At 41.6% G+C, this 19871-nt stretch overlaps 1 protein-coding gene across 1 annotated transcript in view; it reads right to left on the reverse strand.

Moving 5' to 3' along the window:
- The window catches only part of NDOR1 (NADPH dependent diflavin oxidoreductase 1), a 232370-nt gene that overhangs the window by 111319 nt on the left and 101180 nt on the right, over positions 1-19871 (reverse strand). Inside the window, exon 8 of the mRNA XM_086921240.1 lies at positions 15947-16068. Coding sequence (XP_086777366.1) covers positions 15947-16068 — 122 coding nt within the window. The remainder of the gene's footprint in view (positions 1-15946; positions 16069-19871) is intronic.

Consider the following 19871-nt stretch of genomic DNA (forward strand, 5'->3'; position numbering starts at 1 on the left):
GAGACTCATATTAGACATCCCTCGCCAAAATAACATCACCGGCCACCTAAAAGACCTTCACTGGCTTCCCGTCAACAAAAGAATCACTTTCCGCCTTCTCACCCACGCACACAAATCCCTCTACAATCTAGGATCCGATTGCCTCAACACTCGACTGTCCTTCTACAAACCCACCCGCCAACTAAGATCATCCAATCAAGCCCTCGCCGCAGTCCCGCACATCCGAAAATCTACCATGGGTGGCAAATCATTCTCCTTCCTTGCTGCTAGGACCTGGAACTCACTCCCCACTCACCTCCGCCTTACTCAAAACCACATCTCCTTCAGAAAAGAACTCAAAACCTGGCTATTCGACAAATTATAAACCCCCTCCCCAAGCGCCTTGAGACCCTCTGGGTGAGTAGCGCGCTATATAAATGCTCGAACTTGAACTTGAACTAGCCTAGAATTCAGGTATACATTATTCTCAGTAAGCACTGGTACTAACTGGTTACACACAATACTCTCAAAAAGTATTAGAAAATCACACATTATGACGCCCATGAGGAGCAGAACCTTAAGGGACTTAGTCTCCCACAGTTATCTGTACATGCACGAAACAGAGCAAACTCAATCTTGGTTAGCAAAACTAGACAGGGTTCATTAAGTGTGGCCACTGCAATGTTTACCATTATGCTCAGGACAAAATGATATCATTTCAATACAATACTAGTAAAATGTACTACATTTTAAATCATACAAATTGATTAGGGGTCCCCGGTTTCCAGTGGTAACTCATTGGGGGTCCTCTGGAGTCAAACGTTTGGGGACCACTGTACTACATAGATGATTTCATGAATTGCAATATGAAATACGTTGTCTACATAATTATACACTCCTCTAACCTTATCTCTGTGGGTATTACCATCCGTCAGCTTTAAGAAAGAATATACAAAACAGTGCTATCATCAATATGGACTTGAACTATCCTTCATCCAAACACTTTTAAGCATGCCAGTTCCACAAGTGAAATTCCATGCCATTGACTGTGCGAGACCTCACCCAAAAGAAGGTAACTGTACCTTATGACTGAGCAAACTGGAGGCATCCGTATTACTAAATTGAGGGCTGTTGATAGCGGATTAACCATGACACAGAACTGCATTAATTTCTAACTGACTAAGGACTCCCTGTCAAAAAACACAGACTGTAATCATGATCTATATTTATTTTTCCTGTTTCATTACTCTGTAAGACGCATGATATTAGTGCATATTATATCTACTTTGTTAGGTTGAATCTTACACTATTTGTAGTGATAGTCTTAGTATTTGCATTTTATTCAATTAAATATTTTTTAATATACAGTGTCTTCATACCCCAGTTACTTCCATCTTTATTTTCACATGTGCCTAACATCACTGATCACTACAATTAAATCCAATTACTAACATACAATATTTTCTCATACCCTTTCCCTCTGGCTTTTCAAAGTGTAGGTTCCGTCACTACACAACCACACATCTACACACTCCACTCCTCTTACTATGGTCATGTCGGTTTCTATTTGTGTCTACCAATGCACAGGCTATGCACAACGTTTTGAATTCCAGCTCAGCTGACTCCTAATCTCATGGACAGTTGACCCGAAGCAGGTCTGAATTTATTACAGCTTGCTTCTTACTCATTAGGTCAGAGTAAACCTTGTTATTGGTTTTGGGAATGCAATTACCTCGCAAATCTTGTTTTTCAAGTTTTTAGGGATTTTAGGCCTATCAGGGCTTTGATTCCACCTTCTTCCCTATTACTAACGTGGAGAGTAGGTCAGAGAAGAAGTCCCATTACTTGGGCATTACTGTTTCAGATTGTCTATTCATTTTGCAGGATGGCATGCAGGGCCGGCTCCTCCACTAAGGTGGAGGAGCGTCGCCCCACTGCCTTGAAGCAGTAAAAAAAGGAAAAAATGTAATGATAATAACATAATGTTATTATCATTTTATTTTGTCCTCCTGCTGCAGCAGCTTTGCGTGATTCGGGCCGCCCAAAACAGTCATGCACACTTTCCCTGTTCTCCATGCAGGTTGCATTACAGTCTGCATGGAGAACATGGCCAGAACTCCAGTCTATGGCTGTGCGCCGAACAACGGCACTCAGACCACTCACAACAATGCATTGCAACGTTGTGATTGGTCAGGGGAGCCTGGGTGCTTACCAATCACAATCAGACCCTCCAGCATTTCGCGATTCACAAATTTTCTTTTTTTTTTTTAACTCAAAATTTGCTAGCTAGCGCAATGGCTGCGAAATGTACTAATCCAGCCGCAAAACAAGGGTCTACCGGCACACATAAAAAATGGTGGCTTCTTATTAGCTTTACTCAAACACATTACTACATGTCTCTGTACAGCTGTAAAATAGTTGCTTCCTCCAGCCATACTGCGACAAGCAGTGTCAACGCAACCAGACTCTGGCGTGCGTGTGGGACGCTTGTTCATCAATTAGCCGACAGGAAATGTTTTAGGCACGTCGCTTAAGTGGCCTATGAAATCTCAGGCCCCCTCTTATCCTCTGCTCCCTTTCTGAGGGGCATGAAAGCTCAGCCGCCCCTGCAGCGCCTTACTACTACTGCGCGCGATTTAAGTATATAACATATTTAAATCCAGACAATATTATTTACACAGTTGTCTTCAAAAGCTCCTCGTCACAAGCCACTATAATATGATGTCTGTGTATTGACAATACTTAAAGGGGAAGTCCGACATGTTGTTTTACATAAGTTAGTGCAACCTTGCCAGGACACTCTTTATTAATTTTTTATTAGCCCAGTTGAGAGAGGAAAAAGCAACACACTCAAAACACAAATATAATAAACCACGTATAGATACATTTCCACTTCTAGAGCTCGAAACAGCTCAAGTATGATCTTGAAAACATCATTACATAACACATGATGGTATTCCTAACTTTTATCTATCCTTTTCGATAACGCGACCACACCAAAGAAGCTTCCAAAGGCATGTGCTAAGACGGTCAATCAATCCTTGATACGTGATTGCTGCTTGACTGCCATAGTAAGTGGACGACTTTCAAAAAAAAGGTCACGACCAACGTGAGAGGCATAAAAGTCTTATTTTCTAGAACATAATGAGAAAGGAAAATGTCACGTACGTTTAACAATCGGTGGCAGCTTGTAGTGCTGTCAATCTGTACAGATGCACAGAATTGGAGGTCTGTGTAATAGCAAAATAATTAACAGATAAAGGCAGGTGGAATCAAACCTGAATTTACCAATTCTTTGATAATTATACTGGCCCCTATTTTCTCCATCCCTGAAGTAAACAGTACTCTGGGTATTAGAAGTGTGACAGCCACTGAAAACCGAGCTTATACCTGGCTTTGACTCAGTCCGCGGTCCTCCTGGACCCTCAAGCCCGAAACAAGCCAAACGTTCTTGTGGCTTCTGCCTGCCACTCAGGCTGTAATCATATGGGCAAGAATTCAATTACAGAGAAAGCAGTGTCCTTTCATGTAAAACCGATCTAGTGGCTGAATTGCACACTGTGAAACCAGAAATCTGGGCTTTCCCCTTTGAACAAATTGTGTGCTCCTAGGTATGTATTTTATTTCAATGGGCCTCCTTCAAATAAGTGCATTGTACAAAAACCTCCTGTGTTTTGTTTAATACACTATACAGACCCTCCAGCATTTTGCGATTTTCGCGACCAACGCGCTAGTCAACAGATTTTGTGGGTTTTTTTTGTGAATCGTGAAATCGCAAAACTGCTAGAGGGTTTGTATACAAATAATATTAAAGCAAATAGGCATGTGTGTCCCACTATGTTCCGGTAGGTCAGGCCGCCGGTTTTTAACATATGCTCTTGAGTACCGTCATATGTAGTAGTGGACTAGTTATCTCCATACACAAAATGAGGGGGATCTGTATGTCTAATTACACAACAATTTAAAAAGCAATTATAAATTAATCTTTTTAATATAATTATTTTATAGCGCTATTTCTAATGCGGGACGTTAGAGTGATTTGCATCACACCCACCTATTAAACATAGACAATAAATCATACATGTGTGACTCAAATGTCTATGACTTTACATATAAAAAAAGAGTTGCAAGGTGTAAGAGTCCCCTATCATTCATACTAGAAGGCTGTATTAGAAAGGTTGCAAGGTAAAAACTGTAAGTAACAAAAAGATCTCTGTGCCAAATGCCTGGGGAGGGGGGTAGCTCGCAGAGGAGTTGTCGTGGGAATAGCCTCATATTTAGGATGTAGACTGCACACACAGCACCTGTAATCACATTGAGGCAGGGGCTGTATTGTAAAAGGGCTTACACCCACCCCCATGCCACTGATCTGCGTAGAGCAATATTTAACATGCTTACATTAGCCATGGCAACGCACTCCCACCCACTACGATCCTATGACCTAGGGCGCCTGAGGAAGAGGTTTCATGCCTCATGGGTCCAGGAAGCAGCGGTGCCCAGCAGGAGTGATACATGGGTGCTAGAACATCCCAGGGAGAAATAGGACCCCCTCTCTAAAGGTTAGGATTGGAGCTGTGCTTCCAAAGAGCTGCAGACCCTTTAAACATGCCTATTTCAAAGTGGAATATCTGCTAAAACAGTTTTAGTTGATTTAAGGCTAAAATGAATGATTATGAAGAAAATAAAGTGCTGCAAAAATGAAGCTAAATTTCCAAATGTGTGCCGCTAAATTTGCTAATCCATGCCGCAATATCCTGGGGGGTGCTTCTTGGAGTCTGAGACGGAGGAGAGCAGGAGCAGAGATGCGGGACCCCGCCGGCAAGGTAAGTGTACTTGTTTTTTAATTTTACACTGTGCACCACGCCCCCACTACAGCCTCCACCCCCCCACCCCCACCACCCATGGTGGCCGCCACAGGTGGTGTGTAACATTTCACTACTGGATAGTAAATAATATTGTTACATTGAAATTTTATTACCTCCAAAACTGTATTTTTCACAGTAATCTAACATACTTATCCAGGATACACCTAGTACTTTCAACTACTGCTACTATTTATCACCCCCATTTCGTGGACATCAGCAGTTCCACTATTTAATGCTCTCTTTGGTTACTATTGCTGCTCTCACCAGGTGATTAACAAACATCTATGCAGTATCACATATTTTGAACATACTAGATTTTCTTACAAGAGCTTTTGATTCATTACTTTTGTACTCCAATTTTCAGACTCATGTGTTTATCTACCAACCGTGTTTTTGGAACTAGAAGCATTTGGTATGTTTGTCATGCCTATTGACTAATTCCGCTTGTTGCGCATAGCACCTTAACATATGTCATTTGCAGTTATTAACTTCTGGCACATAACTGGCTTTACAGCACTGGGCACCAATCACTCTCAGCAGTGCCCAGTCACAAATAACTAAGTTAGGCAATCTCACCTTCGCATCTGTGCTATAGTTAACATCACTATTGGAAAATCATTCTTAACTTTCATTATTAAGTTAAGTTTAAATAAGTTTTATTCGTTTCATTTAATAGACCTTAGTGCAATAGTGACAGGCACATAATACAAATTATAAATGATGTGTACTACATATACAGTAATTTGCTTTCAAAAGGAACACAGATAATTATACCAAATAGATTAAAATATAGATTAAAAAGGAGAAATAGCCAAATAACTATAATTTAAAGATTAAAAGTGATAATCAAGATATCTCATAAGACATGCATCAACAAGCATTCAAGCATATTTTAACTAGTGTAAATTTCATACTTATCTTAGGTCTACAAAAATGAGTACAATAAAACTATACACCAATCCCCCCACCCACAGTTACTTACCCCTAATCAAGTAAAGCAGTTATACATAAAGTGTCAAAATTTTCCACATGGACAAGTATATCACAGTAGTACCCATTATGACTCAATATATCAGTATTAAACTAGATTTCTCTTCTTTCACCCGCAAGGATTCAAGGGGTTATTCGACATATCTGTGTCTGCTTTCAGGGCAAACAAACTCTCCACCAAAGTTCCCATGCTTTCACTCTTTCAATTTTCCCTCATCCTCTTTTATCTGACAAAACAACACAGCACTCTTCAAACTTACCAATTTAACCATTTCTTTACTGCATCTAGCAATTAGAGGTCCATGCACTGATTTCCAGTGCACCATCAGGTTTGATTTTGGCAAATTGAGAATTAAGTCCTTAAATCTATAAGTAGTTTTCTTACTTTTACGGCAAGACTATTACCCTAGAAGGCAAACCAAGGGTGTACAAGAGCTATCCCGCAAGGTTATTCCATTAATATATTCTATTACTTTCTTCCAGAACACCGCTAACGAAGGGCAGGACCATAACATATGGATCATTTCTGCCCCCAGCTCCCCATATCTAGGGCATTTTGCAGCAGCAGTCACATAGAACTTGTTCATCCTGCCAGGTGTAAGATAAGCTCTATGCAAGATATAGCAATTAATTAATTTGAACCTACCATTTCTAGAAACGGCTGGTATATGCACTACAATCCTATCCCAGACTAAATAATTATTTTGGAACTTTAAGTCTCATTTTATTTTATTTTCAACACCACAAGAGGCGACAGAATATTTGCATGTATCGCATGATATAGATAGGAGATCGCTCTTACACCCCTGCTGTTGTACAGAGCTGTTGACACACCAGATGTGTGGCAGGTTCAGCATCTCCATTTCCCCAATAATTTCTTATTGTTGCAACCAATGCATGAGTACTAAAAATTGTCCTTTAGGTATATTAAATTCTTCAGTAAAATCTTCAAACCTAAGCAATCCACCATCCCAATATAGGTCCACAACACAGTTAACCTCAAACATAGTCCATCTTTTAATCCTGGGCCACTATGTTCATCCATTTGAATGGCATATCAGGCAAATAGGGTACCTGGACCTTGTTTTTGGTGCAGGCAACGTCGCCAGCACTGCTGTATCACTAGCAGCTCTTGAGAAATTGCAGGCAGTCTCCACCGATGAGTCAAGAAGACTTTCAACAAGTCCTGTAAATCAGACAGTGAGCCAATAATACCCTCCTCATGGGTCATTTGTAAACCCACTTATTTCAACATAAAAGTTGAGCCGCCCGATAATAAATCTTGCTGGCTATAATATATTTTTCCACCTAAATATTCTAGGTAGGTAGGGCTCTAATTGAGCCCATGTAAATTCAGGGGCTGCGCAGCATCTCAACAAAGTGGAAACAAGTGAGATTTTTGCCAATTATTTTGTAGACCAGATACTATACTGAAGCGGTTTAATAAGTCTATACAACCAGTCAAATCCATTCCAACATCTCGGAGAAAGAGCAGCATATCATCAGCATATAATGCTGCAAAATGGATTTGCCCACGGACCTCCATCACTTGATAAAAGTACCCTGTGCTGGCAAAACTGGCCAGAGGCTCCATTGCAACAGCAAATAATAGTGGGGACATTGAACACCCCTGTCTAGTCCCGCATCCCACATCATAAGGTTCAGATACCACTCTGCCAGCACACACTCTTCTGCACCTGTGTAGAGAAGTTTGCTCCAGGTAATAAATCTTGTGCCCAAACCCAATCAACCTATTACAGAATATAGGAACTCCCAGCTTAAACTGTCGAAGGTCTTCTCAATGTTTATTGCCATGACAGCTGCCCTCTCCTTATCCACAAAATCATCATTCAAGAGAGAGATGAACCACTGAATATTATACACCATATTACACCCAGGAATAAATCCCCATTGATCACTCTGGATTGAAAAGGGCATGAATATGTGGTAAGAGTTTGATCACCTGAATATGACGTAGAATGTTATAATCTACATTAAGCATAGGCAATGGCCTAGAAGATATAACATCCATTGAAGGGCAACCAGGTTTCCAAAGTGGAATGACCAGGGCCTCACATGAAGACACTGGCAAGATATAGAATAAAGTTCCACCAATCTCGGAGCCAATACATTCTTGTATGCAGCAAAGAACTCTAGAGGTAAGCCATCTGCTCCAGAAACACTACCACTCATTTTTTTATGACAGTTCTAATGTCTTGCATAGTTATATCCGCCCCCAACCCTCCCCCCAAATCATCTGCATCCTCAAGCGAGAGGACCCGCAGTTGGCATATTGATTACAAATCCTCAATATCCCGAGGTGGTGCTCTAGGCGCTGGGGCATATAGATAAGTGTAATATTCACAAAAGCGAGCATTAATAGCAGCTTGATTAGATAATGCTTCACTTATTCACCCAGATCACTGTCTGAAGCAATTTGAAAAGACCACCCCGACGGAATTCTCACCACAATGACCTCTATAAAGTCAGGATTGGCTAATGACCCTCGCCCACCGGACGCACTTTTTCCTGTTGCTGAGCAGGTGGCAGCTGCTTTAGCCAACATTTTCAATGTTATGTTTGCTTCTGGTACCTATCCCACCATCTGGAAAAAGACTATTCTAAAACCCCTTAAAAAAAAAAACAATCTGGACCCAGTCAAAACAAAAAACTACAGGCCAATAGCCAGTCTACCCTTCCCAGCCAAAGTCGTAGAAAAACCTATGAACATCCAACTTTCTAAGTACATAGAAGACTACCATCTCTTAGACTGCACTCAATTCGGATTCCGCAAAGGCCATGGAACAGAGACCACCTTAATTAAGGCATCAGAGGACATTAGAATTATCCTGGACCAGGGAGGAACAGCAATACTCATCCGGCTGGACCTCTCAGCAGCCTTTGGCACGGTCGATCATGCCGTACTGATCGACCGTGTCACTAAAATGGGGATCCAACACAAGGTCAAAGAACTGTTGCAATCCTTTCTCACCAACCGCACCCAGTAGTTTAATTTAGGCAATTTCCACTCTGCCCAATTAGCCCTCCCATGTGGGGTCCCCCAAGGCTCATCCCCGAGTCCGACACTTTTCAACATTTATGTATCGGACCTAGCCAAAGTCATCAAGGCACATGGGATGGGCCTTACCTCTTACGCCGACGACACCCAACTGGTGTTGGCAGTAAACATCAATGGAGATAAGGTTGCAGCTGATTTTCAGAAGGGCTTGCTTGCCATCAGTAGCTGGATGGCCAGCAATTGCCTCAAATTAAATTCGGAAAAAACGGAGGTCATGATCTTTGTTAAATTACATCCTTGCTGGTCACAAACCTGGTGGCCCCCCTCCATGGGCCCGCCACCTACTCCAGTTACCAAGGTCAATAATCTGGGCGTCACATTTGACGATAAACTTAACTTTGTCTCCCATGCCAACTCAGTGGCATCTGCATCATTCCACAAATTAAGCATGATCAGAAAACTTCTCCCATTTCTCCCTTTGAACGCTGGAAAAACTTTAGTCAGCACTTTGGTTATGTCCTCCATAGACTACTGCAATGGATTGTTTGCAAACGCCCAACAGCGGGTTATTCAAAAGCTGCAAACAGTTAAGAACGCAGCAGCTAGAATTTTATCAGGTACACCAAAGTTTAAACCCATTTCCCATGTTGTCAAGAATTATCATTGGTTGTCAGTTATAAACCGGATAAAGTTCAAGAAACTTTGCATTGCCTTTAAAGCATCTTGCAACAATGGTCCCAAATTCCTAATCAACCACCTAAAAATTCACACTCCCAGTCGGGCACTCTGCTCATTCACTGCCCTTCTGCTAATGGTGCCACGCACTAAAACAGCCTCTTGGGGTGACAGAAGGTTCGTGGTCACCACGGTTAAACGCTGGAACACGGTCCCGCTGGAGATCAGATCCTGCCAATCTCTTCTCACATTTAGAAGAATGCTAAAAACCTGGTTGTTCAATCAATAAGCTCTCTATCAGGATCCACCTACTGCAGTCCGAAGCGCCGAGACACCCCCGGGTATTTGTGCGCTCTACAAATCGCAAAAATAAATAAATAAACTTGCAGCAGAGTCAAGCTCTAGAATCAAAGATTCCTGCATTTTTGGATTAATAAGCAATTTCAAAAGGAATCCAGTTTTATCACATTCAGCATGAGTCAAATATTCCTTATAAGCAAAACAAGGTGAGTTTTCAATTTGGGCTGCCAGTAATTCCTTTGCCTGAAGCTAGGGGTATTTAAGAGAAGGATTACCTGGCCTATGTTGCTCAAGGCTTCTAAGTACCCCTTCCTGAGTTTCCACCTCACCAACCAAAGTTGTACGCACCCCAACCACCTTTGCGATGCATGGACTCCTGATCACTGTCTTAAATGCATCCCACTTAACTTTCCCTTTTAAAATGGGTCACTTTGAATCCTTATCACTATAGATGTGGTGCATGGAGTTCACTACTCTAGCTATCAATCACTTGTCTAAAGCATTATCACAGCTACCTAATGTAACTAGTATTACATTGTATTCAATTGCAGCCATGAAAAAGTCCAATGGGATGAAACACATGTTGGCTGTATTGACAATTTGTTCTCATCAGATTATTGGATGTATTAACGTTTTGTTCTCATCAGCTTATTCAAGACAATCCAATGTATGTTTCATCAAGAAAACTTTGCACACTTCTATTTGAGTGTTCCAATGCAAACCATTTTTGTCAAATCCCATGCTGGTGCGTCCACGCCAGGATCCTCACTGTTTCTCAACAAAGAATGCAAAACCCACTCTTTCCTGCCTGTTGACATACCATATCAACAGTCATGTTGTCCATTAAGATCTGAATGGTCTGACTGGAATTCAAGCACCTTCCGGAAACATCAGAATCATATCTCGGATCCTCTGGAGAAGAGAAAAGGTGCGAACCCATTTTGTGTCCAGTATTGCCTCTATGAACAGTAGGTGCTGCACCTTGATGGAATGGCCTAAGTCAACAGAAGCAAAGCTTTTTTCTGCAGGTGATGCAACACATCTGTAGCAAATTGGCTTTTAGCAGCCAGTCGTCCAAGTACAGGAATACAGAGATCACCAACCTCCTGAGGATGGTCACACCCACTGCCATCATCTTTGTGGAGACTTCAGGTGTCGATGTTAGTCGGAAGGACTACCCACTGGTATTGTACGGATCTTATCACGAAGCTCAGGTACCTCCTGTGGGACTACAACAGGATATCACATTTAAGTGATATATGCGAAGGGAATGCTATAAAGTCCTTTGCAGCACTATCAAAGAAATATGATATGCATAAACCACAATTCTTTAGGTACCTCCAGTTGAGGCACACCCAAGGAATGTAACACTCCCAATTGTTTGAACTGCCAAATATAGCCTATCTGAATCTCGTGTGACACTAGAGCATATAGGAAAAGGTGAAATCCCCAAACTATATTGCTCATTGGTCACTAACTCTCTCCACAAAATATCTACCATCATGGTAAAATGGGAGGAAGATGTGGGCTCATTGTACCTCACAAAATGGTGATTTTGGCTAAACTAGGTTTGACACTGTTTAAATCTTTATACGGAACATATTTCAAGTCCCATCCACTATGGAAGATGAGCATGTCCCAGTCTCCAAAAGTGCAATATTTCTTTATATGTTATGGTCCCGGCTCTGAAATTGTAGAATTCTGATTTAGGTTACTCACACATTGTCACAGGATTTTGTAGGCCTATTCGCATGGAATCTAAAATGATGCTACTATAGATAACTGATGGAATCAGGCCTAAGACGAGAAAAAATCTTATTGTGAATGGGCTCACTCCTGGCTAGAAGGGACATTACTAGGCCCTCGAAATCGGTGTTGGCCCCTGAACTGGCAATCTGGTTGAGGGGTATTGACTGGCGTGCCAAGTTGAAGGAACAAATATACTAATCCAATGAGTGCCCTAACTAACTTAAGAAAATATGGGGCCTTAAAGGGGCCATTTTCAATTGTCTTTTGGATGATACCTGCTATACTAATGCACTGCCATTAGAAGGATATGATGATGCTGTAATTTACTTTTGGAAGGCACTTCAAAAAACCTTATAACCGGCTATTACACTGTGTATTTTCAGCTTTTTGTTTCATTGTTGATTATGTTTGTATGATTAACGCAAATAATGATAAAAAATAACAATAAAAGAGTGAATGTGTCATGGAGTGCAGTCCCCAGATTTCTAGGCTTTGAGCCAGTATCTTTGAGGTGTCCTACCCTACCAGGATAGTGTGTTTAGTGTCAATCAACACTAATATTATAAAGATATTAAACTTACTGCTCATATGTGTCACTTTAGGAAGCCGGGGAGGGCAGCATATAGAGACCTGTCCTGACCGTATACTCCCCCATGGGCTAGGATTTCAACAGGAGGCACTAGCACATCCTACATTTTCTAGGGGACCCTTTTATAAATGTCTGTGGGAATTTCAGACTGTGATCAAGCCACTGTCAAGGCATTAACATTGACCCTTCCAAATAATGGAAAGACGACCAATCGTTCCATCACACTTGTACATTTGTGAGATGACTAGCCTAAGGGAAATGTTAGAGGCTCCTCTTTTATTACGTGATTGGTTATACTACATTAGTTGATTTATATGGCGCTTACATTATGTAAGAGAATTTGTACAAATTAAACTGGATTTCATATTTAGCAGCAGACCTTTTTCCTCATTTTCTCTTGACGATTCTCACAATCCGGTTAAGTAACCTTTTAAAGCACAGCAGAGAAAGGACCCGAGTAACAGTGAGAGATGACTACAGAAAAGGTTAATGAGAAGCAAGCTCTGCCCTAATCACAGAAGGGAAAGAGATCTGCCCAAGGGGCTTTATTTAAACAGCCTATAAAATGTCTCCTCAATCCCCTTGGTATTGTTGGATGAAATGTCGCTGGCATTTGGGTCCCTGCCCAGATCGGTGGACAATGCTACAACCTTTCAAGGTGAATGCACGAGCAAAAAGGGATGGCAAAATACTTGAACGGTGAGGTATACGTTTCCCCAATTCCGAGCTGACAAAAGAACTAAAGTGAAGCGCTCTAAATAAAAATAAGTAGCGCGGTCTAAATTATTGCCAGGGAATTGATCTGTTTTGAGTTTCCATTGCTAATATCGCTTCCCCTTGGCAGCTTATCTGTTCCACTCGAGCCTAAGGAGCTTGGTACAACACAACATAAAGATTAGGTCCAGCAGTACCACACTTAAAGGCCATAACCGCTGCTGTCAATTTGAGCCCTAAAGATGATCTTTTAAAAAGAGAACTAAAGAAAACCAGTGCACAGCAAATGGCTCAGCATACACATTTTGTTTGAAAAATATTAATATGTGCTCTAAAAAAAAAAAATCCTTTTAACCCAATTGACATTTCTATACAAATCTTAGGATACAATTTAATCCAACTGTGTTGTTCTCTCCAGCGGACCATACCAAACCAAACAAATGACCTCTCAAGTCCCATTGCAAATCAATTAAGTAAAGACACACTGAAAATAAGAAATAGTCTCTAAGGCATTGGGAAAGACCCGGGGTAAAAGAAAACAAATATTGTATATCTCTCATTGTCACCTCTCAACCAGATACAGAGACCACAGTACACAAAGGACTCTCCAAGATCGGACACCTGCTATGGATCTCTTTCAAGACAGAATACAGACGCTACACACTTTAGAGCGACAGCCATGAACCACAGCAATGAACCACAATTCTACAGGACACATTCAGCACAATCAAACACACCTGTAGATTACCATTTGAAACACCCTTGTAGTTCACCCAACTCAGAGGGCTGATCAGTCACTATGAAGCAGAGAGATGGTTTTAGGTTATTATACAGCACTCATGCTACTCTGAGGTGACTTCAGAACTTATGTTTGACCAGAAACACAATGTAAGAATGGCTTATGAGAGCACCATTGAACACAATGTGTTTGTTTTGACTAGGAGCAAGACTTTGCACAACAGTAAGGCTTTTACAATTTCTGAAAGCTTAGGAGGTGTTGTTCTTCTTGGATAATTCAATTAGAGAAATGAATAACTCAGGACATTAACCCCTTCGCTGCTGATGACGAGCTCAGCTCGTCATCAGCCACGGGTGGCGTGTGCTGATGACGAGCTGAGCTCGTCATGTAACGCGGTAATTAGAAAATAGCCGCACAGCGCAAAAATAACCGCAGCAGCGATGCGGTTAAAAGAGCATCTTCTACCAAAGAGGTCATACATCACGGGTCATGCAACAACCTCCTATCGCAAAGAGAACCAAATAGTAATTAATAAGCAGAAAGGGGCACTGGACTAGTAAAGGAATGCTATAAGGAGGTTTCCTACGTGTTCACAGAGTTCATAGTTGCCAACAAGTGTGAGTTTGACTATTTAAGCCTTTGTGGCCTGGACTGGGAGACTTAGGTCTTTTTAACCTTGAAGGCAGGAAGTGATAACTTTTTTACTAAAGGTCTTCAGACAGCCTGTAGAAGCCTGGGGGAAGAAAGGCACAACTTTTTTCAGTTAGGCTGGGGCTTGCCTGGGAGGAGAAAGGCACAACTTTATTCAGTTAGGCTGGGGCGTATTTATGTATGCATCTGAATGACTAATCAGAGTTTGAATCAAAGTATATTTTTAAAAAGGAGGTCAAGAACACGAATTAGACACATGTTCAGGTTAGAAGCCTAAAAGCAAGATGGAGTGTTGCTTTCTGGGCCACTTGCAATCAACAGGTGTGATGAGTATGGAGCTAGCATTATAAATTGTAATGCTTCAGGTGTGCCTGGACAGCAGCAATAAAAAGGAAAGTCTAACTTTTCTCTGATAAATAGTAGCAGGTGAAGCAAGAGGATGGATATTTGGGCTTAGGGTGTATTAGCAGAATAGCTATCCAGCTGGGTAGGTGAAGTAAATCACTTAGAAATGAGGGAGTAAACAGACGGTTTTTGGGTGGGGTCAGAAAGGGTGATTCAGACATAAAGAGGCTTTCAGATGGGTAACTGTGTTATTTTCTAAATCAGTGGCCTGGGGACGCCTGGGGGTCTGCGATCCCTTCTCAGGGGGTCTGCAATTGTTTAGCAAATTAATTAATATGAACAGCTTAATGAAATGTACGTAAATAAAGAAGCCCAATGTAAAATTGACATTTTTTAAAACGTTCTGCAAATGTGAAAGAATTTTAAAGAATTTTAAATTGAAGGCCAAAAATTAAGTTGGCATCCTCAGAATGATTCGTGGGTGCATCAAACAGAAGACAGTATTGCTGATGGGTGGCTTCGATTAAATTTGGAAAAGCTCTAAACTTCCCATAATTATTTTTCTATTTTGTATTTGTATTACATAAAATATTTTATAATTTGTGTATTTGTTTGATAAATACTTATTTCTGTATTTTTGTGTATTGTTTTGGGTTCAAATCATCGACATTGCATAGGGGGCGGTCCCCGGATCCCAAAAAGGATTCTTTTGGGGGTCTCCGCATTCCAATGGTTAAGTGGATGGACCACAGAAGTCAAAACGTTTAGAACCACTGCTCAAAGGCTAATGTTTGTCAATAATTATTTTCAATGGGGCAGCTTTATTATTAATTATAGATAAAACTGTGAAAACAATTAAATGATTTGTGGCGCAAAAGAGTAAACTATTTAGAATTTTGGAAGAAAAATGTTAGCGTGTTTAGATAAATCTGGCCTAACTTCGGCAAAGACACATCACTAAAATCTCTTCTACCAAACAAATTACCAAAAACAGTTCTTGTTTGCCATAAAATACTTCCCAAATGATTTTTCTGCAGAGAAACATTGCTGTCATGAATGTGAACGAATTAAAGAGGGTCTGGCAAAAAGGCTTATAATTTCAGTGCTAATGGACGAATTCTACTAAATGGACGCGGTTTACAGCAAGTTTTCCCCACATCTTAAAATCCCTGACAAATCAGGTTTGCACACATTTGTCACACCTGTACATACATCTCAATTTAAAATGACAGTATGTCTCTCTCAACAAACCCAAACACTCACATGCTGATCTGATGCACCGCAACCAAGAAAGAAAGGCAAAATAATCTAAATGTTGATAAAATACTTGCCTGCATCATTTGGCTTCAACAGAAATTTCCTATTTGGATCAAGACGAAGAAGTCTGCAAAACTGTTCAACATCTCCTGGAGGGTTCTGGGGCTGAATCATCACAACGTCCCCTGCTGAAAACCTGAACACCAACAAATAAGTTTCACTAGCATCACTAAACTAGTTGCAATGCAACTTCAATCCTTAAAAATGGTCTGTCTCTGAAAAGAAAAATAATTTCAAAATTGCAATGAATAGTCTATTAAATAAATGTTCCTAATTAACAGGCTAATGTACAGTACCATCAAAAATATCTGTTAAACTTGAACATCTTGTGAAATAAAGCGTTTTTCATAAAAACAGAGTGCACAAAGACGACAATACAAAGATTGTTATTGCCACCTATTAGGCCACCTCCTAAGTTCTCACATCGTACTACAATAACAAAAAAATCTTAGACACTGTCAGAAAATGTAAACACAGGGAGAAAATGAAATAGTATGACAGTTAAATTTTCAAAATGAAATCCTCTAAGAGCAATTTAATGCAAGAATTGGGAACAAGACCAAGTAGGTAAAGAAGCTGACAACCACTCGTAAACATTTTGGAGACCAGCCAAGATAAGTGGCCTTAACTTCAACTTCAAAGGACTAACAAAGATAACAAAGTCTGATTATCTTTGTTAGTCATTTAAAGTTGAAGCTTCAATAAAAGAAAAGAGAATTCTGAGGATTGTGCTACAATACTTTGCCACATTTGCGCTGTAGCTCTTCAAGTCTATATACTCCCCCCCCCCACCCCCCCCCCCCACTGATCACCTGTTGAAGTAATTCCATTGTAGTATGGTCCTGAAGAAGGTGGCTGGACAAAATTCGTTCCCACCATGAAATGTGCGTTCACCGCTTTTAAGAGTGACTCCAGCTCACAACACTACAATGTCTAAAATCAAAACTGTTACCCCGTTGTATTCTGTTGTTGTGTATGAGTAGAGTGGCTGGGTCGGTGTATGATAAGTGGTGATTCTGGATGTGTCTTTTGGGGATAGCTTCAATTTTAATATATTTAATGTAATCAATATTTTGGATGTATATGTTTCATCATATCAACTCATAGAACAACATGTTAAAATTGGTGATATCAAATAAGATAAATAATAAGAAGTAAAGAACAAACTATGTTTGACAAATAAGTGTGCATTTTGAGTAGAAGTATATGTTTGGGGAATCAGAACCATAAGCACAGATTAGGCATTTAGGAAGAAATACAGGTCAAGTGGGAGTTTGCTTATTGTTCATTGGGGTTTTCTCCTTTTCACCTTTTTTCTCAAGTTCATTGTATCCCATAATCGCGCTATGGGAGTTTCTTGGTATCACTTGTCTCCAGAAAGACCTCGATTGCATCCTTTATCTCATTGACTATCGCTGCATAGGTTAGATATTTAAGACTGAGGCACCAGGAGCGGCGCTGGGGAGTGAGGCCAGGCAAATGCATTGTGACGACGATTTGGAGCCAAAACAATTATCACATTTTGCCACAATCCCGCAGGATTGAAAAACAAAACAAAAAATGGCTGCCCAGGGCCGTATTGTTTGTTCAAGGGGAAGCAGCATGGCCCCCCTCCTTGAGCGGTATTCAGCCCCAGGGACCCGATCCCCCAGGGCCCGATTCATAAATATGGGGAGGAAGGGCCACGCCCTCCCTCTCTTAGCATTTGAAAATGCCCAGGGACCCTATCCCCCAGGGCCGCTACTTTTAAAAACAAGCACTGGCATAGCCTATAGGTCTTGCCTTTGGGACCATATAAGTGGCTAGCCATGCAGCATAGAAGCTGTGAGTTTATAAATATTACAAAGAACTCTCTGCGTATTGCTAGGCGCGAGCAGGCATGAGAGGGTGGTGTGTGGAACGAGTAGGGGTGGCGGGGGTGCGAGGGGGAGGGCAGGGGAAGGAGTAGGAGAAGATGGGGGAGATAGGAAGGGAAATATATTGATACAGAGGAGGGGGAGGGAAAGAGAAGAACGAGGAGAGAGGAAGTGGGGAAAGAGTGTCAGAAAATGAAGGTGCGCAGCAGGGAGCTGAGAGGACGGGGGCAGAGAGAGAAGGGAGTGTGTATGGGGGTGGGGTAGTGGTGAAATTGGTGTAATCCTGCAGATATTTCTAGCTGATGTCTCGCGGGTCACATGGGGGCTCCATGGTGATAGCCACCATTAATATCCCGAGGGCAACAGCCCAACCTCCCTGGCCCCTCCGACTGGTGTTTGCCATCTCGGAATAGTAAACGAATAATAAAGTTTAAACAAATGACACCGCCACCTTAGAATGCATTTTCTTAAAGCACACGAAAAGGCATTCAAAGATGAATGTAGCAGATTCATCAGAAAAATCCATTTCCCCCAGATAACTGCTGCATTGCATATTGAGGATCTAAGTGAAACAAGATGAGCAGCGGAGCTCCTCCCACTCTCTCTCCCCACAAATCCAATGACTTCACTAACAGTAGAAACAAACCAGGAGGTGAGGATTGGGTAGGAATGGACTAGATCTGACTTCAGTGATATTAAGGTAGTAGATGTCATGCACATACATTCACTGAACCCTCCACATAAAAAAATACTCAAGCCGGCGGTGGGATCTATGTGTGAGGGTGGAGAACACCGAGCAGTGCCTGTTCTTGCGGCTGAGTGCTTTCTCCCCTGGTATTTCAGGGCCAATCTCATTCTCCCTTGATATGCCTCGCTTTTATTTCACAGAATGTGTGTGCTCCCAGCGTGAAGCACCGCACTGAAATACTAAACGCTTCAACACCGTGATCAATAACAGAACAATTTGATGTCACTTAAATTACCAATGACCAATTAGCAATAATTGCCTGAAAGCGTTTGGACCTCAATAGCTGACAGGCTGCTATTACAGAGCCTTTTGTTTCCACACAGCAATTTGTTCAGCCGATCAAAGCTCAGCAAAGCCACATAAGAGGCCGGACAGTGACTGCCTACCCATCAAATCTCTTATATGAACAAGGCCCTGGACAAGGGGCACATTTGTCCATACTCGTGCACACTTTGGATTGAAGGTGTGATGAGGCACACTGTGAGGGGAAGGGTCTGGGGAGTGTAACAGCTGGAAGCTCTCTGAAGGGGAGGCAGAAGTTTGGTGCATGAGAAATGGATAGATCTTATGAAATCTCTGAAACATTCAGAGGTGGTGCTGAAAGTTCGGCGTCGGATGGAGTACTTGTTACACATTGGAAATGTGGGGGCGCAGCCCTGCTATTAAATTAACAGTCTCTAGAGATGGAACTAAGATTGATACGATGAGTGGGTGAAATTGATGATTTTCTCTTTGGAAATTGCATGAAAGTTTTGATAAATTGAGCTTTTGTTCGAGGAATGTGGTTTGCGGTATCTCATTTCGCTTGTTTTACCCAAGCTCGCACTTTCCTATAAATATGTCTTATGAGATACTATTAGGAGACTGATTTTGGTAGAAAACATATCCCAGTTTGACATTTTCTGTATGGAACAGTCTCCTGCTGTTCACATGCAATAATTTTTTACACTGCTTGGGGAGCAAGCAAGCGAGTGCACGATAATTGAAAACAGATGTGGCCTGTGCGGGTAACCGCAAGCAATAGGCCGTGGGCGGAGCAAAGGCAGGACATGCACCCTCCTTTGCCCAATTGCGTGCTGTCTTTCTTAGAAAGACGCACGCAAAGCCCAATAGCCTGTGAGAAAAAACAAAAACACACGCACGAGCCTGTGGTGAGCTTTCTGAAGCCCCTTACTAAATGTCTCGCAGAGCAGCGCATGCGCGCTGCTCTAGGCTCGACCCAAAAAGGGAGGGGGACCAATTGGCTACATCCCTGAGCCATTAATGTCCTCGGGAACCCCAACCCCCAGGGACGGCTCGCTTGCAGTCTCCCCTGGGGCACAGCAGTTTCCCTGC

This window comes from Lissotriton vulgaris, chromosome 5, assembly GCF_964263255.1.
Source record: "Lissotriton vulgaris chromosome 5, aLisVul1.2, whole genome shotgun sequence".
NCBI lineage: Eukaryota > Metazoa > Chordata > Amphibia > Caudata > Salamandridae > Lissotriton > Lissotriton vulgaris.